Raw genomic sequence first — 25,424 nt, 5'->3', positions numbered from 1 at the left:
TGGGTTTGATCCCTGGCCTTACTCAGTGGGTTAAGGATCCGGCATTGCCCTGAGCTGTGGTGTAGGTCACAGACGTGGCTCGGATCTGGCGTTGCTGTGGCTGTGGCATAGGCCAGCAGCTCTAGCTCTGATTTGACCCCTATGCCGAATGGAAACCTCCCTATGCCGCAGGTGCGGCCCCTAAAAGCTGAATTAAATAAATAAATAAATAAATAAACTACTCTCCTGATAGGTACTTTTATATGAAATGCACTTTATTGACTGTAACGTCTCATAACTCATAACTCTCATAACTCGGTTGAAAAAGACAATTTTTTATATCCACGTCCCAGCCTACCTCTTGTTCCTTGTTCAGACAGAATCAAATTTCTAATAATTCCTAAATAATGCAGAAATCTATCTCCTTACATTAGGAGAATAGGAGGTAAGTGAAAACTTGATGATGAAAATGACAGCCTTTGTACATTGAATTTGGGGAAGATTGCATTCTCCACAGCAGGGTGGGCCCTCCTTGTCCTAACTCATTTCCTCCCCGCCTTGCCCCCCAAAAAGAGATGCAAATGCTGAGGGACTCATCCTAGGCAAATTGTTTCCCTCCTGAGTCATTACTGCTACTTCCTGATGTGTCATTTTACTCTGATAATAAGACACCACGAATATACATTTCTTTCCTCTATCATCCAGCACTAGCCGGAGTTTAAAGGATGAGGCACCATCTCAGCCATGTTTTCTCTTGTTCTGTAATTATTTGCTGCTTTGAAAACAACATCGCTATTAATCGCATTAAAAATCAGTTCAATGAAACTATTTTCTTTCTGGTAACCTGTCAGTAACAGAACACAAGCATCTTTTAGATTTGAGCATTTGAAAGTCCAGAATTGCAAGAGAGCACAAATTATATATACTAGGGAAAAGTATAGGGCACACAGTCCTTGAAAAGAGCTGTGTGGTGCTTGTGGGGCAGAAGGGGGGTGGTGGTGGAAATTAAGACAGGAACTTGGGGGAAAAATTAGGCAGGACCATTTTTCACAATGTACCCAGAACAGTGCTGAAGGGTACCTGATGGCAAAAAGTAGTGACATGTCTCTTAGAGCTAACAGGTATTGAAACAGGAGAAGCTGAGATGGAGTTCCCGTCGTGGTCCAGAGGAAAACAAATCCGACTAGGAACCATGAGGTTGTGGGTTCGGTTCCTGGCCTCACTTAGTGGGTTAAGGATCCATCCACAGCTCAGATCCTGCGTTGCTGTGGCTGTGGCGTAGGCCTGCATCTCTAGCTCCAATTCAGCCCCTAGCCTGGGAATCTCCATATGCCATAGTTGTGGCCCTAAAAAAAAAAAAAAAGAAAAGCTGAGATGGTAGCCTTGTTTCCTGAAAGGTTTGAATATCCACTCACCAAGTGCTCAGTGAAATCAAAGAGAACTGTAGGTTCACAAATAGACTTTACCGCCTGGGTAGTTTTTAACCTGCCTGGTCACCTCAGCTCCTCCTTCCCACCATGAAAAGCTGTGCTTTTGCAGGTTGGGGAGAAGGTAGTATTACTTAGGGTTTCTTGGTGGAAAAGAAGCAGCCCTGGAAAGAACAGCTTCCCTTGAAGAAAATAGAAACCTGTCTAGAGACACATGGCCTGTAGATAATTCTTGTGATTTTGCACATATTTATTTATGCACCAACAGGCTAGTAAGTAAGTGAAATGGTGAATGTATTCCAGAAAGAAAGGATAAACTAGCTGTAAAGAACAAAAGTGGCACAGATAAATATATCCTTGAATTTAAGTGCTTCCTAAAATCAGGTGAATGAATGATTTTTAAATGATGACACCAATAAAGAATGCTATTGGTACCTGATTCTCCTTTCAATATACAATTTCTTAATGGAACAGAATGAAATCTCTAGAAATGACTGGATTGAAAAGCTGAGAAGTTAGATGGTAGATGGCGAACTCAAGAGGTCTGAACTTTGGACTAGACATTTTAGAACAGGTAACCACTTGTGTTGGCTTGCTCTGCAGCACTGAATTTATCTGCGTTATTGAGATGCCCATCTAAAGACTGAAAGATAAAACTGTTCTCTGTACGAGCATTATTTTTCGAGTGTGATGTGTATGTTGAAATCAACTGTTGCATTAACATCAATTTAGAAGGTGCTGTGACCTCACTAGTAAGAAGAAAGTAAATTCTGTAACGTTTACGAAATCATTAAAATTCTGGTGTGAAGATTTGATGACTGAATGGTTTCTTTTATTTACAGATACTTAGTTTCCTGTAACATTTCAGCAGGAGCGTTTACCTGAAGGACAATAACATTTTAAACCTTGCTGGGAAAATCTAGTCACTCATCATCTTGTGATGGTTTTGTTGTGGTTTTGGTTTTACCTGCCTGTCTCTAATGATCAGACTGTATGCAGTCAACACAAATGAGCACATAGAAATAAAATGTAGGCTGGCTGATCCTCCTAACTCTAAGAATTTTAGGAGGGTCAGAGGAATGGGATCCCCCCACCTCCAACACCGCGACAATTTTGTTCAACACCCTCCATCAGCTGTTTTGTAGATTTATGGGGTTTTGGGTTTGTTTGTTTGTTTTGTTTTTTAGGGCCTTACCCGTGGCATATGGAAGTTCCCAGGCTAAGGGTCAAATGGGAGCTACAGCTGTCAGCCTACACCACAGCTTAAGGCAGCACTGGATCTTTAACCCACTGAGCAGGGCCAGAGATTGAACCTGCATTCTCATGAATACTAGTTGGGTTCTTAACCTGCTAAGCCACAACAGGAATTCCTATTTTGTAGTTTATTAATTGACAGGATTTTTCTTGTTCACTTGTATGTGTTTGTGTATGTTTTGCAATTTCTTCTCCCTTTGGCACCTGCCATTTAATTTAAGATTACTTTTCAAAATGCTTTCTGACCTCTTAAGGTAAAACTAAGGTCCTATTATTATTTTCATTTCTTATAAGAACTGATTTCTGGAAAACCTAATGTAGATCCTAGATCTTTTAGTTCTCAATTTTTTTTCAGTTATTCACTAATTAAAGGAGACAAACTCAAGAATCATAGAGAGCCAGGAGGGGTCTGAGGGACCACTGAACCCCTGGATTTAACAAGGATCCTCGTGGAGAGACTTGCATAGCATCTTCGTGCTCCCTGGAGTCAGAACCCAAGGGTCCTGATCCAGGTTGGGGGTTAGGATTTCAACATAATGCATTATGGAGGCATGATTCAGTCTGTAACAGGCTGGGAATGAAAAACCAGCAAACAAAAACAGTAACAAAAGGCCCTGGAAAAATGAGAAGCTATATGAGAAAATACATTCACATCTCCAACTTTTTTTTTTTTTTTTGGCTTTTTTTAGAGCTGAACCCACAGCATATGGAGGTTCCCAGGCTAGGGGTCCAATCGGAACTACAGCTGCTGGCCTATGCCACAACCACAGCCATGCAAGATTCAAGCTGTGTCTGCAACTTACACCACAGCTCATGGCAACGCAGGATCCTTAACCCACTGATCGAGGCCAGGGATCGAACACATAACCTCATGGTTCCTAGTTGGATTCATTCCCACTGCACCACAGTGGGAACTCCCACATCTCCAATTCGATGATACACCGTAGTCATCTTCTCTCAGAGTGATTATTAAGAGGGCTTATGTCTGTTTTTGTTTCTCTCTCTCTCCCTTCTAAAACCCATAAATTTTGTTTTTAGACCCTTGGTGTCCTGAAATTTTGCAGTTATTACCTGACACCCTCCACTCAGGGGCCCCTTTCATTTGAAAGGCTCATTTCTCTTTTGCATCCTGGCAAATTGTCATAGTTTATAATTTCCTTTAATCCATTTTCTGTTTTTGGCACTCGCAGTAGTTGGATGTTGACCCTTCTGAATTGGTTAACTGTCTCAGTATTTTCCAGTTCTTCCCTTTGTTACATCATTTGAGATACTGCATCTTCCAAGTCTTTAACCACCACCACCACCACCCCCCTTTTTTTTTTTTGCTTTTGAGGGCTGCATCTGAGGCATATGGAAGTTCCCTGGCTAGGGGTGCGAATCAGAGCTGTAGCTGCCAGCCTACGTCACAGCAACCCCAGATCCAACTCCTGTCCATGACCTACACCACAGCCCACGACAACTCCAGATCCTTAACCCACCGAGCAAGACCAGGGATCAAACCTGCATTCTCATGGATACGAGTCAGGTGCATTACAGCTGAGCCACAATGGGAACTCCCATCCCCCTCACTTTTCTGACTGTGCCCATGGCATGTGCAAGTTCCTGGGCCAGAGATCAAATGGGAGCTGCTGCAGAGACAATGCCAGATCCTTAACCCACCAACAACTCCCCCCCCCCCCATTTTTTTTTTAAACAGATTTAAAGTCTTATTTTTAATGTTCCAGATTTCCTTCTTGTTCTGTTTCCTTGAAATAATGTACTGTTTTGAAGTGCAATACAATCAAAAGTATATAAATAGTAAACGTAGCCAATTATCAGTAAGCGAACACAGCTATGTAACTAGCACTTTAGAAGATAGAATATTACCGCCTCTCCAGAAAGATTCTGTTAAGACTTTCCCATCATTACCTCTTCCCTCCTACCTAAAGATAACACTATCCTGACAAGGAACCCATTAGAACCATTTTAAAATTTTCTCTGAAATCAAACAATATGTATTATGTTATATTTGGCTTTTCTCACTCAAGATTCTGTGAGATTCATTCATGTTCTTATGTAGCCTTGGCTTATTTTCATTGCTTCATAGAATTACATTATGTGAACACACTAAATTCTATTTCTGGGCTCTGTTTTTAGATATTTGGATCATTTCTGGTTTGATGAGTAAAGCTGCTATGAACTTTTGGTGTAAGTATTGCATACTTTTTTTGTTGTTGGATATAGCATATAAATCCACTTTTTTTTTTTTTTTTTTTTGGCTGTGCCCATGGCATGTAGAAGTTCCTGGGCCAGGGATCAAACCTGGGCCACAACAGTTACCTGAGCTGCTACAGTGACAACACTAGATCCTGGATGTTCCCCAAAAGAAGTCTTAGACAAAAACTTGTATGCAGGCGATTTAACTGAGTTGATCTCAAGAGGCAAGAGTGAGGGATAGGGTGTGAGAGATACAGAGAAAGACGATAGAAGCATAAACTAGAGAATTGGCTGCTGTTAGGAATGATGGAGCTCAATCCTGCAGGGCTCTCAGGGGAAACTTGGAAAATGCTCAGAACTGTCTGCCAGAGGAATGGAAGGTGAGAAGCCAAGCGTGTGTCCATCAGCTTCTCAGACCCCACTGGTTGAGGGTGGCTGCCTGCGTCTTAACTCCATGTTAATTCTGGGTACCTATGAGAATAAACTTGGCACCTGGGCAGGCACTTCCCAGAAGTACATGGAGATATCTCTAGTGATGGCCCCTCTTTTGTTACAAATATTGCTGATTTGTACTACCACCATTTTTTTTCTCAGTCTTATTAGGGACTTATTAATACTTTTCTCTATTTGTCTAGTTCATTGATTCTGATTTTATCTTTATTATTTCCCTCCTTGCACTCACTTTGAATAGTTTTCTTCATCTTGTATTAACTTCCTAAAGTGGAAGCTTAAATCATTGATTTTGAACCTCTTCCTCTCAAAGACCAGCATTAATTTCCCTCCAAGAACTAGTTTAGCTGCACATGGCAGAATTTCTTATGTTATAAACTCATTATCATTCAGTGAAATATATTTTCTCATTTGCTTTATGCATTCTATTTAGAAGTGTATTGTTTAACCTCCAAATATTTAAGGCTTTTCTAGATCTATTACTGAATCCGATTTAATTCCATTGCAGTCAGAAAACGTACTTTATAAAATTGTAATCCTTTGAGATTATTTACTGAGATTTATTTTATGGTCTTGCATATGACCTACCTTGGTGATAATTCCATGTATATGCGAAAAGAATGTGAATTCCACAGTTTGGGGCTGTAATATTCTCTAAATGTCTTTTAAGTCAATGTAGTTGATTCCACCACATAAGTCTAACATATCATTACTGAATTTTTCGGTCTAGTTATTATTTCCATTACCTAAGATAGGAGTTCTAAATTCAAATATGTTTATGGATATTTTTATTCCATCACTTGTTTCACAAATATTCAAGCTGTTTTTAGGTATGAACACTTAGAATTGCTGAATTCCTGATATATATTGATTCTTTGATTTTGTGAAATCCTCTCTATCTCTGGAAATTCTTATCTTGAAGACTATTTTATCTGATATTGATATAAGTATTCCAGCTTTGCACTGTAGATCTATCCTTTTGCTTTGCATTTGCCTTTGTATTTAAAATATCTCTTTTTTGACGACATATAGCTGGGTCTTGCTTTTTCACCCAATCTGACAAGCTCTCCATTTAATTGGAATGTTCAGTCTATTTACATTTAGTTACTGATGCAGTTGGAGTTTTCTTTTTTCCCCCTCATTTGAAATTGGTCTATAGTTTTTTCTTTTTTACCCTAGTTTTCTTTTTTTGATGCTATTTGTTAAATCAGGTTTGATGTTGTTACATTCACCTCAAAAACACATGTTTTTCCTTAAAACACTTGTTTTAGGAAGCAGATACAACACTGATAATTAAATGTGACAAAGAGCCACTAAAAAAGACTATTGTCTTTTGGGCCTGAAACTTTTATTTCTTTTCTCTATCGGAAGCAATTTTATTCAATATTTTTCCTAGGAAATCATCCATTTTATCTATATTTTTGAATTTTTTGTGCCAAATCAAGTAGGCGCAAAGATTTTTAAGTGTGTTGCTTCTGTCTTTTTACATCTGTGTTTTCTCTTTTCACTCACCTGCCACTGCCCCCCCACCCCCATCACTTTCGATTAGGTTAGTTTTTCAGCCTCTCAGCTGAATTCCAGAATTCAGAGATGCCCTTAGGGGCTCACTTTTAGAGGTTTCTTCTTTCTTCTGAATCTTGACCTCTTGATTCTTCACTTTCTTGGTAATTCCTCAATGCTTCAGCACAGATCTTTTATATTTTGTCCAGATTTTCCAGTCCTCAGCAAGAGGGGTGGTTTGAATTACATACACTACCATTTTACTGGAAACAGAACTCTCTTGCATGTACATTTACTATTAAAAAAAAAAGTTTTCACGGAAATTTTATGTAATAAACATGTTCACTTTCCTCAGTGGACAATTCAAACCATGTGTGAATCAATAGTACTGGGCCTGACCTAGAGGAACCCTTGTATAAAGAGTGGGGTTGTCTAGAATTGTTTTGGGGTTAATGTCTAGCTATCCTTCCCACCAGCCCTGTTTATGACAGTAGAGTTAAAAATGGTAGCTGTACAAACTATTGCTCTTGGAATGGATTTACAATGAGATCCTGCTGTGTAGCATTGAGAACTATGTCTAGATACTCACATTGCAACACAACAATGGGAGGAAAAAGTATGTATACAGGTATGTGTAACTTGGTCCCCATGCTGTACAGCTGGGAAAAAAAATAAAAAATAAAAAATAAAAGTTAGCCATGAGAAGAATGCTGATTGGGTCACGGATAAGTCAGATCTTTAACACCGGAGGAATGTTTGAATCGGAGACGTGTATCTATAAACCATCATTATGGAGCTGCCAGGGGATGAACTCACTAGATTCAGTTTATTGACCATGGAAATAAGCTTTCAGAAGTCAAAGAGGCAGAAGATATGTGGAATGGTAGAAGGCAGAAGGCCCCCATGGCAGTTTGCCTTGCTCTTTGGGTAAGACCCTGCCTTTGACAGGTAATCTTGGCTGAGACATGCATCACAAGACCTAGCAGTTTCAACACCAACCAACTACCCACACACACATACATTAGAATTCACATACATGAGAAGTCCTCATATACAGGTGAGGGGCAGTGTGTGTATGTGTGTTTGTGTATGTGCTGGTGGAGGGGGAAAGAGGGAACTCTGGCATCCTGACTTCAGAAAGCACGGGGCCTGGGAAATGGTTCTGGATCTAAGGATCTCAGCATAAGAGTTTAATCATGAGTAGACAAATGTAGTTTGTTGGTACACGTTTTTACCACTTTTGAAATGGTACAGAACTCCTGTCCAAAGCAAGGGCCTTTTTTCTTTTCCCACATTTCCTAGCAGGGTTCAATGAATGTCAAAATAGGAAATGAATTAATCACTGCTCTATTCAAGGAAACTTTTTGAATCTATACTCTATTAGAAAAGACATTAAATACTTACACTGTGTACAAAACGAAGTTTATATACTGTAATCCTGCTAGTGTTTTGTAATCAGCTTTTTCAAACATCTTCCTTTCTACTATAAACCAATAAATTATAGCTCTGCGAATATATATGAATATATATATATATATACACACACAGAAACATATAGACATAGAAACTGCAAAATATATCTCTGCTTCCTTTCCAATGGTGTTTTTATGTTGGACTGTATATTTATACACTGCTTTAAAAATCTGGTAAGTGTTACACACTTAATCCGTTTTAAAAAAATTGTAATGAATGCCTATGTGGATTTTTGCAGTATTACGAAGCCATGTCAACATCTATCACAGTATGTATATTTTGCAAGAATATGACAAGTTAAAAAATCATCAATGACATCACATTGTATATTTAATAATTACGGTCAAAACGTTTTGGTATATTTTATTCCACAAAATTTTAAAAATCATAAGCAAAGTCATAACTACGAATTCAAACAATACAGTCAAATATATTTTACTTTAACTTAAGGCACTACATACAAATTTCTTTAAAGCACACTCATATCATTTTGTTTACACACTATTTTAAGAAGTGACAATAAATATACACGTTCCATCTCATCTTTGTCCTTCATTTGCAAATTTATACATTTACAATGAATTAAAACTCTCCAAATAAAGGAATTAAGTGCAATCAGCTTTAAAACTTACCAGATATGGGCAAGAGAAGGAAATACCCAAGAACAATGCAAAGGCATTTTTAATCCTTTAATGTTTCAAGAATTTATCTTTAAATTCTTCCACCAAGCTTAATGGAACAGAACACAAAACCTACGGGACAGAGCACTGAAATAATTTTTATTCTATCGCTGTTTATCTGAAGAACTTACACATTTATAACAGCAGCAGAACTGTCCCTACATTATAAGTAAATGTACTTATTCTGAATTCACTCACCGAATTAACAAAATCTTAATAAAAAGGTTTTCCTATTACTTTTGAGTATTGCTGTCATAAACAGGTAAATGATTCCCAGAGCCAAACACTTTCTACCACCCAGAAAGCACAGCAGCATATTAGTCGATTGCTTAACAAGTACACACCAAAGCCTTAGTGAAAAAGGCTGGCTTTACTGAAAGGTTTTCTTGGTATACTAGAGGAGTCACTGGCTTTGAGTGATAACTGTTTAAAGATAAAAATGAACTAACATAAAGTTCACTATAATAATATATAAATGTCTCTTTGATTCAATAAATACTCCTCTCGTCCCATCAACATATACATAACACATTTACAATTTATTTAAGTTAATGTTTTGAGAGTGGAATGAACAAGTCAAATAGGTCTTTTGTTCAAAGGGCTGAGACACTGACAGGGCCGCCCTTCCTATCCCATCCTACATAGGATCCACTCACAGGATGGATGGGATGGATGGACAGATTTTTGAAACTCAGACCTGCCAATCAAGCCAATACAACCACTAAAGTTCACTCTACTGCAAGGACCAAGCTTCTACTCAACCAGTAGTTTAGACATTTCAAAAAATGCTCACTGCTTTATTTTTATTTTTTATTTTTTCTCTTTTAGGGCCACACCCGAGGCACATGGAAGTTCCCAGGCTAAGGGTTGAATTGGAGCTGCAGCTGCCGGCTTACACCACAGCCACAGCAATGCCGGATCCTTAACCAGCTGAGCAGGGCCAGGGATCGAACCTGCATCCTCATGGATCCTAGTCGAGCTTGTTAACCACTGAGCCACGACCAGAACTCCAAAAAAATGCTCATTGGTTTAAATGTGACTGTTCGCTTGTTTTCCTTTTCTTCTTCTTTTTTTAAAATGGAAATTAAAGTAGAAGGAAAATTTTCTATTATTTTGTTTAGATCAATATTAACCTTCAGGATAACTTTTATGTGAGGAGGAAACAGAAATAAAATGTGTCTAAAAGCATAATTAGTCCTATTGGTATCATTTATTATTAGGCTGTTTTTTTTTTTCTTTTTATGGCCCCACTGTAGCATATGGAAGTTCCCAGGCTAGGAGTCAAATTGGAGCTGCAGCTGCTGGCCTATACCACAGCTATGGCAACGCCAGATTCAAGCTGCATCTTGACCTACACCGCAGCTTGTGGCAATGCTGGATCCTTAACCCCCTGAGTGAGGCCAGGGATTGAATACACATCCTCAGAGGCAATACCGGGTTCTTAACCTGCTGAGCCACAATGGGAGCTCCAAGCTGTTCTAATACATTCTCCTTATGATTGCATGCACAGACTATTCATGCAGGGTGTGGAAATGCTTCTCAAGAACCCCAAGTACAAATAGGCACCAAACCCCAGGATCAGCAAGTCAGCAGTGACCACAGGATGAATTACCTATTTGATGACTGGCACCGCTGTTCTTGACCATTGCAGACAATTAACATTTAACTGGACTGCGCATTTATGTAGATTATTTTCAGATTATTTGCAAAATACTCACCTAGTTTCTTTCTTTTTCTTTTTCTTTTTTTTTGTCTTTTTGCCATTTCTTGGGCTGCTCCCGAGGCATATGGAGGTTCCCAGGCTAGGGGTTGAATCAGAGCTGTAGCCACGGGCCTACACCAGAGCCACAGCAACGCGGGATCTGAGCCGCGCGCGTCTGCAACCTACACCACAGCTCATGGCGACACTGGATCGTTAACCCACCGAGCAAGGGCAGGGACTGAACCCGCAACCCCGTGGTTCCTAGTTGGATTTGTTAACCACTGCACCAAGATGGGAACTCCTATTTTGCCAAAACTTTAAAGATCGCCCTGGAAATATGAATTTCTTGCCTCAGGTCCCTAGAATGCTTCTTTTAAACCCAAATTCTCTTCTGATAGAATCTCTTTGGCCACCACTCAGTTTCTTCATATTAATTTTGATTATTAGAAGGTATAGCTTAGCAAAGGTAAGATGAGAGTAATTCACAATAAATCCTTGGCTCAGAACAAGTATGTTAAAAATGTACATATGAGCAGAGTGGTTATTTCTATGAACAAAACATTGGAGGAAAAAAAGCAGAGGCAGCACTGAGGGTACCAAACGTTAACAGAATGTTGAAATTATCCAGCCACTTAACATATGATTAATGTAAAAGGTCAAAAGAGACTGAATTCCATTTTAAATTTAGCTACTCTAATGCCTATAAAGGAAGGCATAAAATTCCCGAAGGTAAATAGAAACATCTCTCTTCCTCGTTCTGACCCAATCAAAACCAGGTATGTATTCAGGCCATAAATTAATTCTTCTGCAGCACTTAGACACCTTTGGTTGCACAAAACAACATAAGAGAGTTAAAAATGGTAACAGAAATTAAGGAATTTTTAAAAATGATTTTCACTTCGGAGTTAGAAGAGAGTAAACAAATATGAAGTGTAAATATAAACTTTCCTGAGAGCTGCGTGCAATGGGAAGGTGGGAGCCTGCCTACAGGCCACTCACCTCTCACCACCTCCTATAAGTCACACAAAGTCTGCACATCCATACATGGAACACACACACACACACACACACACACACACCTAAATAACTGACACAAAGACATTCAGCACAAAGCAGGAAATGCACTTGTCTCTATTTTCCCCTATTTTCTTATTAGCAATAATCTTTCAAAGACACAGCTTTTGAGGCTTTCTTTAACAGCGTACGGGTTTTAACAAAAATGCAATGGCGAAGGCCAGGCTTTGTGTCACATGGTCTTTGCTTGTTTTTTATAATAATTTTTCTTATAGTAACGTCTTCATATGCTAGATCTTTTCTGCCTGGTTGATCCATTTCATTAACCATCACAGAGAATTTCCTACCTCTGGGGGTTTTTTACGTGGGTTACAAAGTCTATTAATAGTAAATATAAAAATACAGGAAACTTTCCCTCCCTGATTCACAAAATTCACAGATTTTATAAAGATTTCTGTTGTTTAATTTACAAATGTAAAAATGTATTCGAAAAGCCTACCCCTTAAATTTTGGTGCATTTTCATCTAAAGATGTGTCACATCTTCTTTGCCAAAAAAAAAAAAGGCAAAGGCAGTATTTTTCCCTAAAAAAAAGGTTCCAGTTAGAGAAACAGGTGGTGTTTAACTAATGATTTAGTAGCAATTTTCACTATGGTCAGAGTTTCTTGTATTCGCTAAGAAAGCAAAACAAAACACAAGGAAAAACAAAACGAGCTGAGCATGCGTGGTCTAAGTTCTCTGTCTTTCAAAGTGTACTTTTTCCTAGTTGTGACACCATAGTTCCTTGGGTGCGTCCTAATCAAAGCCACTGTGTATAAACCCCAGCTCATGTTACCCAATTAAAGGGTCGTCATCATCTTCTTGCAGCTGAAGTCGGGAAAACGGCCGGGGCCGGGAGAGTCTATTCTGCATGATTATGATGAGGCAGGTTAGCGTGGTTAAAACCAAGAGCGCCCCGATAACAATTCCGATGGCTTCTGGGAGATTAATGCACCACTGGTCGACTAACAAACACTTGGTGTGCCCAAAGGTTCCATTATTGGGATGTGGCTTTAATCCCAGGATGTGGCACATCATTGGGTAAATATCCACGGTATTAATGGTGCTGTGTTGGTAGCCTTTGTGAAATGCAGGCCCGTGGGCAGCTAGAAACGGATTCATACTAGGCAAAGAGTTATCATAACCGTGGTCACCTACTGAAAAAGAACAAAACGAGGTCAGTGATGAAGGTCTGTCCTTCTATTGCAAAGATTAAATAATGTTATTTGTATTATTGCAAAATAACAACCCGCTTCTAGTGTCAAATGAGGTGCTCGCCAGTTTAATTCCCACCCACTAAAAGTCTGATTAGTTGGGCCACTCTCAGGGGCCAGAAAATTGCTCTCCGATGAAAACCTGAGCAGCATCCAGCTGAAAATGAAACTATCCTGTGTTAACATCTCTACATCAAAGTACCCTGTTAACAGGACAATGTCAGAACATGTTGATTTATGCCTAGGATCCAAAAGGAAAATTCTAAAGAACTACTTACGTTTGAGGGATGATTTATTTAACACAATTGTCCAGCCTTCATCGGCAACCAAAATAATAGGCTGAATTCGGTCATTATGTTGGTAATGAAACCTGGCAGGAATGTCTTCTTTGAGATAAACTTTCATGTGAGGGTCACAGACTTTCAGTTTGTAATAAACTTTTGTTCTATCTAGAAGAAAAGGAAACAGCAAAGGAAAAAAGTCATGGTGGACTGATAAGGAGAAAAGATTTGGAACTAGAATAACCGGAAGTAAGTCTGAACACTGTTATCAATTAAATCATTTAAAAAACAAAATAATAATAATTAGGTAACAGTGTTGGGAACACACACACACACACACACACACACACACATGCCTTTTCAAGCATTCACACATCTCTCTTTTCATTTTGTGATCATCCCTGGTGGCCTTTTTCACAAAGGGGACAAATTTCACAACTAGCTTCCTGAGTAAATGGACACATAAATTACATATTACTACTAATTTCTAAGTCTAAGATCAGTAGATGAAAGGTACATCTCGGAGTTCCCATCGTGGCCCAGTGGTTAACGAATCCGACTAGGAACCATGAAGTTTCGGGTTCCATCCCCGGCCTCGCTCAGTGGTTAAGGATCCGGCATTGCTGTGAGCTGTGGTGTAGGTCGCAGACGAGGCTCGGATCCTGCGTTGTTATGGCCCTGGTGTAGGCTGGAGGCTACAGCTCTGATTCGACTCCTAGCCTGGGAACCTCCATATGCCGAGGGAAGCGGCCTTAGAAAAGGCAAAAAGACAAAAAAAAAAAGGTACATCTCATGTAAGATGTTTTTTAAGGATAAAAGCATCCTTTTTCCATTAGTGTGAATAATTAATATATCAACAAAGACTTACTGTATAGGCACAGAAAACTACTCAATAACTTGTAATAACCTATAAGGGAAAATAATCTGAAAAAGAATATAGGGAGTTCCTATCCTGGCTCACCAGTTACGGAACCCGACTAGCATCCATGAGGTTCCTGGCACTGCTCAGTTGGTTAAGGATCTGGCGTGGCTGTGTGCTGTGTAGGTTGCAGATGCAGCTCAGAATCCCACATTGCTATGGCTGTGGCGTAGGCGGCAGATGCAGCTCCAATTCAGTCCCTTGCCTGGGAACTTCCATGTGCTGTGCAGGTGTGGCCCTGAAAAGATCCAAAAAAAAAAAAAACGAATATATATAAATATTTATAACACAATCACTGTGCTATACATCTGAAACACTGTCTGTTAACTATTCTTCAATACAAAAATAAAAATTAAAAGAGAAATCTATCAAAAAGTCAAGAAATCATCACTTTGAACCTACACCTTAGGCGAATGGCCTAAAAACGTAGATATAATCCCCCTCTGAGAAAGTAGAAGAGTACAAGGTCATGAACTACAAAAAGCCTGAGTTCCACGCCTTTACAGCCCACCCCACTCCTCCATCAACGGCCCCCTCGAATCTTCCTTAGCCAAAAGTTGACCTACTTTTCTTGGGAAGTATGGCAGCCACTGGGGTCAAGTCTACAAGAGTGTAGTCTGCCGGGTCGATGCACTGATCCAAGTTTATCAGTCTGTCCTTAGAGCACTGGGTCATCCCATGATCACTTGTAATGATCACGTTAAGAGTTTCCCACAGCCCTAACACCTTGAGCTGGTGAATGAGCTCTCCGACATGGTCATCTACTTCTTTCAACACCCTGCGCATGTTGTCTTTATCTGCGGGGCCATATTTGTGGCCACTTGCGTCTGGTTCTTCCCAATAGAGCGTCGCAAAGGTGACCGGTGGGTTCGAACTGCTCAGCCACGTGGTGAGGTTACCCAGCCGCTCCCCAAAGGACACGGCGGGGCTGTAATCCATGAAGTAGGACGGCGTGGTGTTGTGAATGGGGACGTCCGTGCCAGGCCACATGGCAGCTGCGCTGGATCTGTTGCCCTGAAGCTGATTGGTCACCCAGATAGGCACTGCCTCATTCCACCAAAAAGGATCTTTGTCGTTCGTGTCGGAGAAGTGTTTCTTTGCGATGACATCATACATGGAATTGGCCACAATGCCGTGGCTTTCTTCATACAGGCCCGTCACGATGCTGTAGTGGTTGGGAAATGTTTTGGTGATGAAAACGTTCTGAACCTGCTTGACCAGGACGCCTTCTTTGATAAAGTTCTGGAGATGAGGAAATTCGTAGTTCTGTAGGTAGTCAGCTCTGAAGCCATCGAAGGACACCAGCAGTAACCTGGGCGGCAAAGGATGGGAAGAGTTCCCTCCGCAACCAGTTAGGAGCCCAGCAAACAAAAGTACCCGCAATAATTTCATAATGAACATGCTGAAGGAGGGCAGTCAGGGTTCCTAAAACAGAAAAACACAAGGCATAAGCAGTGATGCTCTGTGATTTGGATTCGGTTTCAAAAGTTGGGCCATCAGGAGAAGGAAACAAACATTTATCAACTCTTTACATACCAGCTTTACCTTCAACAACTTCGAAATGAAATAATGCCACTTACTGAAAGGCAACTGAATGAAGCCGAAGTAGGAAAAGAAGTAAAATACGCCTTTACTTGTCCAGTGATACGTCCTGCTCCATGTTTCATGCTCTGAAGGGGAGGTGGGCCATTCTTACACTCCACATGAATACTCCTGTTTGGCTGCCTGGTTTGTGTGCACCAGAAAAAATTATTCTAAAGGCTTAACAGGAAAAAAAATGAAGAAACCAAAACAACCCTTTTGCACAAAATTTTTTATACTTTAATAACTGGGACCCTATAATTCCTTTTAATCCACAAAAAATAAGGGGTGAAAATTCTACCACACTGGCTCATCGCAAGTTCCTGTTGAAAAATACTGGCATAAAAAAAGGAGCGTAAGAAATAAATGTTATTTGAGACATGGGTCCCACCTCAATCTATGCCTGCCCAATATTCACATGAGGCTGGCAAACAGACAAAGCCCACAGGGACCTGGAGGCCACGGTAACTTCCAAAGCAATCCAGCAGTTGTTGAAATGAATTTCATCACATCCTTTTTTTTTTTTTTAATCTTTTCTGGCCAAGCTGCAGCATATGGAGTTCCCCAGCCAGGAATCAGATCCGAGCCACAGTTGCCACTTACACCACAGTTGCAGCAATGCTGGATCTCTGACTGTGCTGGGGATTGAACCTGCGTCCTGGTGCTACAGAGATGGTGCCGATCCTGTTGTGCCACAGCGGAAACTCCCACCACATACATCCCTTTTAAACTTCCTTTTTACTGTCAAAAACATACAGTTGAGGCAACCACTGTGGAAGGAAAATCCAGAGGGCTGACTGTTCACTGCACCACACCCTCTTATAGAAGGGACCTGAGCATCCCCAGGTTCTGTATCTGCAGGGGCTCCTGGAACCAATCCCCTGAGGACACCTAGGGACACTGTAAAAATTCTACCTACTACTCCAGGCTCAGAGCTAGCCCTGACTTTTCTTTTCTTTTTCTTTCTTTTTTTTTTTTTTTTGCTTTTTAGGGCCACCCCTGCAGCATATGGAGGTTCCCAGGCTAGGAGTCTAATCAGAGCTGCTGGCCATAGCCACAGCCACAGCCACAGCAATGCCAGATCCGAGCCGCATCTGTGACTTACACCACAGCTCAAGGCAACACCGGATCCTTAATCCACTGAGTGGGACCAGGGATTGAACCCGCAACTTCATGGTTCCTAGTCGGAATCATTTCCACTGTGCCACGACAGAAACTCCTTGACTTTTCTCTTCTCTTACCAAAAAAAAAAAAAAAAAAAAAGGCTTCCCCAAACGAACTTCCCTGCTTTCAATCTCTATCTTCTTTGCTTCCTAAGAAAATCAGAGATAGGTGATGCAGTTGAGTGATTCATCTTAGGGGGCAGGATTCCTCTTCCATTATAGCAGGAGAGGGGGAGGAAGGGTGAAGGGTCACAGGTCTGAGGGCTGAGGGAGCAGGGAGTTGCATTCTCTGTGCTGGAACAGGCGGGGCAGAGTATTTTCAGAGTTAGGCTGGTAAAAGATTCAGAGGTTTGAGAAACACAGAATGTCTGGAATGGCCAATGTGAAGAACAGGAGACAGTACAAGGAAACAGCAGGACTGGTGGCCCATGTTGACAGTGGCTGCCATGAATTTTGGGAGGGGACACTGCTGATTGGCTTTTTCTAGCCATTCAGTGACTCTGGCTCAGGCACGAACAAACCAGGCAGTTGATCTGACCTGAGCTTGAGATTCTGCCAGATGCTGAAGGATGACAAAGGAAAGCTGAAGATCCTGACTCAAGAGTGGCTGAAATTTGAGCTGCAGCGAAGCTGAGACTGAGGTTTTTAGGCTAGAGGTTCTGATGAAATTAAAACAAAAACAAACAAAAACAGAAACAAAAAACACCTGTTTTAAAAGTAACTCTCAAAAAAGAAAAATAAGTAAATAAAAGTAACGCTCAGTGAAAGTTGCAAGGAAGTAAGGTCATGGTCAGAGTGAGGGGAGTGAATTCATCATTCGGAGTAGAAGACCTAAGGTATGGCCGGGGTGCAGGCACCCAGAGATCCCAGGCAGAGCAGTGGCGAGTAAAATTAGCACCATGGTTAAGATGGTTACACGGTTCAGGTGGTTAAGTTCATGAGTCATTTGCTGAGCATTCTACTTTCTCCCAACTAGACTGCAATTACCTGCAGGCACAGACTTTTCCTCTTTCAAACATAAAACCTAGGGGATCTAGGAGTTCCCGTCGTGGCGCAGCGGAAACCACTCCAACTGGGAACCCTACGGTTGCGGGTTCGATCCCTGGCCTCGCTCAGGGGGTAGAGGATCCGGCGTTGCTGTGAGTTGTGGTGTAGGTTGAAGACATGGCTCAGATCTGGCATTGCTGTGGCTGTGGTGTAGGCTGGCAGCAACAGCTCTGATTGGACCCCTAGCCTGGGAACCTCCAAATGTTGTGGGTGCAGCCCTAAAAAGAAAAAAAAAATAAAGACACACACACACACACTCACACACACAAAAAGACAAAAAAAAAGACAAAAAAACCCACAAACAAACCCACAAAACCTTAGGCAATCCATGTGTGTGCAGTCATTCAAACACTTAACCGATGGAAGCTGGGACCCTCTGAAAACCGAGGCCTTAACATTTTGCAGACCAAAGACACATATTGACCTGAAGCAGGCTGCCTTCTGGGAGTGGTGCATGGATCATCTGCTGCCGGCGGGCATTCAAGAAACCGAAAAAAGTAGAGTCCCCAATCGAACCACCTCTTGAGAGAACAGAGTAACCATTCTAACTCGTATGAGAGACATCCTTTGAACAGACACAGCCGGGGCCACATCTCAGCAACTTCAGGGGGCCCGAATCCAGGAGCAGTCCCTGCTTCTCCTTCAGTATTTGATGGCCCTGACCTTGTGTTTATGCACAACTCAACCTCTCCCTCGGACAGTCAGGACTGGCTACGATCAGGCAACAATAGCACACAGGCAGCTGTCCTGGGTCCTGGCCACCTTAGAACTTGGGTGCGGAGAGCACGGAGTTCTCCATGAAGGCTGGAGCCGAGCAGATTCCCTGGTTTCTCTCTGCATATAGCTACCTTTTTTTTTTTTGTCTTTTTGCCATTTCTTGGGCCGCTCCCATGGCATATGGAGCTACTTTTCCAACCTAAGTAATTGTTTCCAACAGCAGAGCAGACTGAAAACAGCAAATAGGTGGTAGAGTATCTTAAAGACATACACCTAGAAATCTCCCTCTCTCTCTTTTTTTGAAGGGCCACACTCTTGGCCTATGGAAGTTCTCAGGGTAAGGGTTGGATTGGAGCTGCTGCTGCCAGCCTACACCACAGCCACAGAAGCTCTGGATCCTAGCCACATCTGCAACCTCTGCCACAGTTTGTGGCCACGCTGGATCCTTAACCCACTGAGTGAGGCCAGCAATCAAACTGCCATCCTCACAGACACTATGGCAGGTTCTTAACCTGCTAAGCCACAACAGGAACTCCCTAGAAGTCTTTTTTTAAAATTATTTACTGCCCCGTCTTGTTCCCTGAGCAAACAGTCTTCATATTCAATCAAGGCCACGGCACAAACTTGCTGCTGCCAAGTCAAGTCTGGTGGGGATCCAACCAAATGCATTCACTCTCCATCTCCAAATCCTCTCCTTTCCCTTGGTTCCCTGATCCGTTAAAACAGCTTCTCCATTCTCTCCTGCAGGCGTGTCCTGAGCACACCAGTGGCTGCCAGCCTAGTCCATTCCACCTTCATATCTAATCAGCAGAGGAGATAGAAGAGTCACAGAGGAAGCCTGTGAAATGGCAGCCAGACTCTGGACGTAGGGAGTTCTGGTCGAGCCAGTCGAGAGGAAGGGTTTTGGTTTTTTTGTTTTTGTCTTTTTTACCATTTCTTGGGCCGCTCCCATGGCATATGGAGGTTCCCAGGCTAGGGGTCGAATCAGAGCCGTAGCCTCCAGCCTACGCCACAGTTGACGGCAACTCGGGATCCAAGCCGCGTCTGCAACCTACACCACAGCTAACGGCAATGCTGGATCCTTAACCCACTGAGCAAGGCCAGGGATCGAACCTGCAACCTTATGGTTCCTAGTCGGATTCGTTAACCACTGAGCCATGACGGAAACTCCAGAAACTACAGTTTTAACAGCTACTACTCTTGTCTCTTTCCACTACAGCCCGGCTCCTTAAAGGCGTCAACACCTCCTGTCCGGATGGACCTTCCTGCCTTCATCCCCGTCCCCTTACTCACCCGACAGCTGCTGCCCATGGACCTTGCCCAGGAACAGCTCTATTTGTGACGGTTCCCTAATAAAATCAGCATTCAGAGCTCCCCTGCCCACACAAAACTTCCAGCCTGGCATTCAAGTGCCTCCATCATCCAGGCTCAAGCCCCAAGCAAATTACTATGAAACAGGTACAGAAGTCACTGCCAAACTTAACCCACTTTTACCACATGCTGCTGTCACAGTCCGTCTGAGATGCATTCAAAGACAGTAACCATTTATCCCCGTGACCTACAGGTGACCTACAACAGCTCTTCAGTAATAATTTGTATTTCCAAACCTCCTAAAGTCGCTCCTTACACATGAAGTCTTTGCCCACATACTCTTTGAGATCATTAAAAAAAAAAAAATTCAATAGATATCTAACATAACTAAAATGCTTAGGAGTTCCCGTCGTGGCTCAGTGGTTAACGAATCCGACTAGGAACCATGGGGTTGTGGGTTCGATCCCTGGCCTTGCTCAGTGGGTTAAGGATCCGGCATTGCTGTGAGCTGTGGTGTAGGTCGCAAACGCGGTTTGGATCCTGAGTTGCTGTGGCTCTGGTGTAGGCCGGTGACCACAGCTCCAATTAGACCCCTAGCCTGGGAACCTCCATATGCCGTGGGAGCAGCCCAAGAAATGGCAAAAAGACAAAAAAATAAAAAATAAAATAAAATAAAATGCTTAACACCAAAATTTACGTATTTACTCTTTAACAGGGAACAAAGGCTTTGTACTTTTCAAATAGAAAATACTCAAAATTGGGGCATAAATCATCAAAATAAGGCATCGGGCTGTCCTGGAAAAACAAAGAGGAGCTTGAATGAACTCTGTTCTACAACACACTACACCTTCTCGTAATACTGTGCTTGAGATCTGTACACCATAAAATAGTGTTTCTTTTCTTTTTTTTTTTTTTTTTTTTTGCTTTTATTAGGGCTGCACCTGCAGCATGTGGAGGTTTCCCAGGTTAGGGTATAATCGGAGCTGTAGCCACCGGCCTATGCCAGGGCCACAGCAACATGAGATCCGAACTGTGTCTGCGACCTACACCACAGCTCATGGCAATGCCAGATCCTTAACCCATCAAGCGAAGCCAGGGATCAAACCCGAAACCTCATGGTTCCTAGTCAGATTCGTTAACCACTGTGCCATGACGGGAACTCCAATAAAGTAGTGTTCTTAAACCTAAGCCCTGGGAATTCCTGTTGTGGCTCAGTGGGTTAAGAATCCGACTAATCAGGAGTTCTCGTCACGGCGTAGCGGAAATGAATTTGACTGGGAACCATGAGGTTGTAGGTTTGATCCCTTGCCTCGTCCAGTGGGTTAAGGAAATGGAGTTGCTGTGAGCTGTGCTGTAGGTCGCAGACATGGCTCAGATCTGGCGTTGCTGTGGCTGTGGTGTGGGCCAGAAGCTGTAGCTCTGATTTGACCCCTAGCCTGGGAACCTCCATATGCTGCAAGTGCAGCCCTAAAAAAAGCAAAAAAAAAAAAAAAAAGAATCCGACTAATCAGACAGTGAGACATCAACATCATATGCTATCACTTGCATGTGGAACCTAAAAAAAGGACACAATGATGAACTTCTTTGCAGAACAGATACTGACTCACAGACTTTGAAAAACTTATGTTTTCCAAAGGAGACAGGCTGGGGGGTGGGGAGATGCACTGGGAGTTTAGGATGGAAATGCTATAAAATCAGGTGGTGATGATCATTGTACAACCATAAATGTGGTAAAATTCATTAAGTAATAAAAAATTAGAAAAAATAAATAAATCCAGAAAAAAAAAAAAGAAAAAAGAATCTGATTAGTATCCATGAGGATTTGGGTACGATCTCTGGTCTCCCTCGGTGGGTTAAGGATCCAGTGTTGCTGCGAGCTGTGGTGTAGGTCACAGATGTGGCTTGAATCCAGTGTGACAGTGACTGTGGCATAGGCCGGCAGCTGCAGCTCCAATTCAACCCCTAGCCTGGGACCCTCCATATGCTACACTTGACGCCCTAAAGGGAAACAAACAAACAAAAAACAAAAAAAAAAACTAAGCCCTTTGAGGCATCACTACAAATTGAATCTCACAGTATGTCTAGAGCTTTTCCAACACAGTTGCCTCAAAGAGCAGAGAGGTGCTGAGACAATTCAACAACTGATACTGGGACAACTGGACATCCACGTGCAAAAGAATGTGTTTGGAACCCTTATCTCATACCATCCACGGAAATTAACTCAAAATGGATCACAGACCAAAATTAAGAGCTGATACTATAAAGCTCTTGGAAGAAAATATAGGAATAATTCTTCATGACCTTGAGTTAGACCAAGACTTCCTAGATACAGTACCAAAAGTACCAGTGATGAAAATAACAGAAAATATCATCTTAGCTCAAAAATTATATGAAATGTGTACTCTACAATACAAAGTTGGGTATTTCAATGTGAAAATGTTTTACTCCACTTCCCATGTGCAAAACAACAACAAAAAAATCTGTGTCTGCCCCTCTTTCACAAAACACATACAAGTCAAAATCTTTCTCCTCCAAACCTCAAGTGCGTTCAATCCTAAATTATGTTCAATATGTATGTGTTGTTTATCCTAAGATTCATTAATCCCTTAGCCCACAGCTAGGATCCTTGTTTTCAGGCTTAGAAGCACAAAGCAGAAAGATTATAGACTCTGAAATCAGAAGGGTCCCAAAATTGGAGCTCACAGTTCATAGCTGAGTGACTGCAGACAGATCTAACTTCTCCTAGCTTCAGTACATCTGCATTTGTAAAATGAGGATGCATAGCGTTAAACAACAGGCCTTCGAACTGAATTTCCTTTTCTCCATCTTAGCTACAAAGCTGTATGTTTGAAAAAAAAAAAAAAAAAGTCCCTACAATGACAGGCAGAATGATATTGTGAAACTATAAACTAATTAGAACTAATTTAGTCTAACCTCTTCTTCTTCTTTTTTTTTTTTTCTTTTTCAGCTGCACTTGTGGCACATGGAAGGTTCCGGGCCAGGGATCCAATCTGAGCTGCAGCTGTGACCTACGCCAGATCTTTAACCCATAGTGCCACAGTGGGAACTCTCTAACTTCTTCTTTTTACACATGATGACGCTGAAGTCCTGTGATCAGCCAAACACTGTAATCTTTTTTTTTTTTTTTGTCTTTTTAGGGCCGCGCCACGGCATATGGAGGTTCCCAGGCTAAGGGTCTAATAGGAGCTGTAGCTGCTGGCTTAGGCCAGAGCCACAGCAATGCGGGATCCAAGCCGCGTCTGTGACCCACACCACAGCTCAGATCCTTAACCCACTGAGTGAGGTCAGGGATCGAACCCACAACCCCATGGTTCCTAGTCGGATTTGTTAACCACTGAGCCACACGGGAACTCCTGTCTGTAATCTTACTAATTTCAGGTCCTTAACACGTCTGCAAGTCTAGTTTGATCCAGTTAACAAGTTTAGTATTAATCTTCACATGATGAACCCAACCTTTCCTGCCAGATTATCTTTCATTAGTGGTGCCTGTATCTAGATCTCTTGCATTGTTTCCTTCCAGCAGGGAGTGTTAAAGTATGAATAAAACACCAGTGAGAAGTTCTCAAGTATTTTCAAGGAATAAAAATCACTAATCATCCTGCTGCACTGCAAAGCATCGGGAGATATTCTGTAATTTTTCAAACCAAAAAAAAAAAAAAATCAAAGGAAAGGAAAAAAAGCAGAGTCATCTGGACAACATCTAAATAATCCCAACAGCAATGGAAACTGTATGTAGTTTTCTTCAACTCAGGGGACAAAACAAACTCGACCTCCTCTGAGATGACTTTCTTACTTGCAGAGACTGCATCTCAAGCAATTCTCTCTGGCCTTATCAGCCCGTCTCAAGTTGGGAGTGTATGACAGTTACAGGATATGGTGAAAGATATTTGCCGCCATTAGCATGTCATTAGCATGTTCTGTAAGACAAAAGCCTTATTCGAAACATTTCACAAATGCTATTTGTAATGAAACTCATATATAGCTTTAAAATAAAAATAAAATAGCATGCACTGTCTACTCACATAGGTAACTTAGGTGGCTTTCTCTAGATTATTACCAGTTATTTTCTTGATATTCTAAAGAAAAACTAAAACTAGTTCTAAAAGACTGGCTTAAAAATTCTAGTATTTTCAACCCTTCTTCAGTTTTCCAACACAAACTTTTCTAGCATCTTCAAAACAGCTACACTTAATCCTTTCTTTTTTTTCTTCTTTTTTTAAATCTTACTTTCTACATCATAAAATATAGCCCTCGTGTACTCCTTGCATTTTTTTTATCAAAATGTCTCCCAAATGACATTTTGTAGCCAGTTTAAAAGCGAGGAGGAGATATTTTATATTTTATATATTTCATTTAAAAAATATCTCCTCCTCGCTTTTAAATTCGTTTAATTCTCTTAAAAGAGCTTGGAGCAACCTCTGGGAAGAAAAAAAAAAAAAAGAAAGAAAGAAAAGAAAACCCAAACATTAAAGGAGCAGTTGATTTCCATTAACATTGGCAAGGTTTCAGACTTAGGTCCACTAAGTGGCCTGGTGGTTAAGGAAAAAACACAAGTAACAAACAAACGACCCTTCCCCGCAACCCAAACCCTGGTGGAGTCAGGGCTGGTATAAACCTGCATCTGCTCGTGGTCACTCGCTGTACTTCATGTCTCGAGCAGGTACTTCCTCATCTGTATAATGGGACTCTACGGTCTCACAAGCCTGCAGTGCCCAGACAAGGAAAGCATTGCTCCTACAATGCTTCGCCCAGTATCCGGCCGATAAAAAGCACTTCAGTGTTATCTTTCTTGTTCGATTTGCTAGGAAATTCGTTTTTAAATTGTCATTACCATTAACTCTATGTCATCACCATTAACTCTAACCAAATATTGAGGCAGCTGCAGGTCGATCGGAGCCTTTAAACGCGTTCATGTCAAATCCGACGCCCGCTCCGCCCGCCCCCTGAACCTTCAGGGCGGTCCCGCCGCCTCCCCTCTCCCCACCCCTCAGCTCACCGCCTGCCCAGTCCACGCCCACCTGCACAGTTTCCTCACCTCTTTTCCCACCTCGCCCCCCAGCCCCACGCGCCCCCGCAGGTACCGGGGCCACTTCGGGTCACTCGCGGACGTCCCCCCACCCGGGGGATGTGTGTGATGGGGGAAGGGGATCTCACCATCTCTATTTTCAAAGCCCCCGGCAGACGTGGGGCGGGGATGGCATTTCGCTCCCGAATGCCGGGCGCGCGGGGCTCACACTCACCTGCTGCCGCCACGTCCCTGCAGCTCGCGGAACCCCGCGCGCGCGGAACCCGGCGCCGGTGCGTATTGGAAGCGACCGAGATCTGAACGCTGGGGAGCCAGGCCGAGCTCTTCCGGAGGCGCCTGCGCAATAGCGGGCGCCCCCTGCGATTAACAGGCTCTTCCACCCCGAGATCGGCGCTGCTTGGGGCGCTGGGAGGGTGCGCGGCTGTCCCGCG

General features: G+C 42.1%; 1 protein-coding gene across 3 annotated transcripts; it reads right to left on the bottom strand.

Annotated features, from left to right (window-relative positions):
- Window positions 1–11,762: 11,762 nt before the first annotated feature.
- Window positions 11,763–25,345, bottom strand: ENPP4 (ectonucleotide pyrophosphatase/phosphodiesterase 4). Of its 3 annotated transcripts, none has more exons than XM_047794996.1 (4): window positions 25,208–25,345; window positions 14,694–15,552; window positions 13,206–13,376; window positions 11,763–12,870 (listed from the first exon to the last, which is right to left on the bottom strand). In XM_047794996.1, exons 2-4 carry the CDS (start codon window positions 15,526–15,528, stop codon window positions 12,506–12,508), a joined length of 1,371 nt encoding a protein of 456 aa, XP_047650952.1. In that variant the 5' UTR covers window positions 15,529–15,552; window positions 25,208–25,345; the 3' UTR covers window positions 11,763–12,505. The 3 variants fall into 3 exon arrangements, with proteins under 3 accessions (XP_047650952.1, XP_047650954.1, XP_047650953.1); XM_047794998.1 differs by having other exon boundaries at window positions 11,763–12,867; XM_047794997.1 differs by lacking the exon at window positions 25,208–25,345 and adding an exon at window positions 23,761–23,885.
- Between the last annotated feature and the right edge of the window lie 79 nt (window positions 25,346–25,424).

The sequence above is a fragment of the Phacochoerus africanus genome, chromosome 9 (assembly GCF_016906955.1).
Source record: "Phacochoerus africanus isolate WHEZ1 chromosome 9, ROS_Pafr_v1, whole genome shotgun sequence".
NCBI classification, from domain to species: domain Eukaryota; kingdom Metazoa; phylum Chordata; class Mammalia; order Artiodactyla; family Suidae; genus Phacochoerus; species Phacochoerus africanus.
Note: the sequence above shows the minus strand (reverse complement) of the source record. Positions and strands in the feature narration are given on the sequence as shown.

What these genes read in the sequence shown, in the direction of transcription:
- ENPP4 (XM_047794996.1), bottom strand. Translation starts at nt 15,528, where the DNA reads ATGTTCATTATGAAATTATTGCGGGTACTTTTGTTTGCTGGGCTCCTA. An exon ending in TGCCATACTTCCCAAGAAAA is followed by an intron (nt 13,377 to 14,693) that starts GTAGGTCAACTT and finishes CTTTTCTTCTAG; the next exon opens with ATAGAACAAAAGTTTATTAC. An exon ending in AAATAAATCATCCCTCAAAC is followed by an intron (nt 12,871 to 13,205) that starts GTAAGTAGTTCT and finishes GTTCTTTTTCAG; the next exon opens with TAGGTGACCACGGTTATGAT.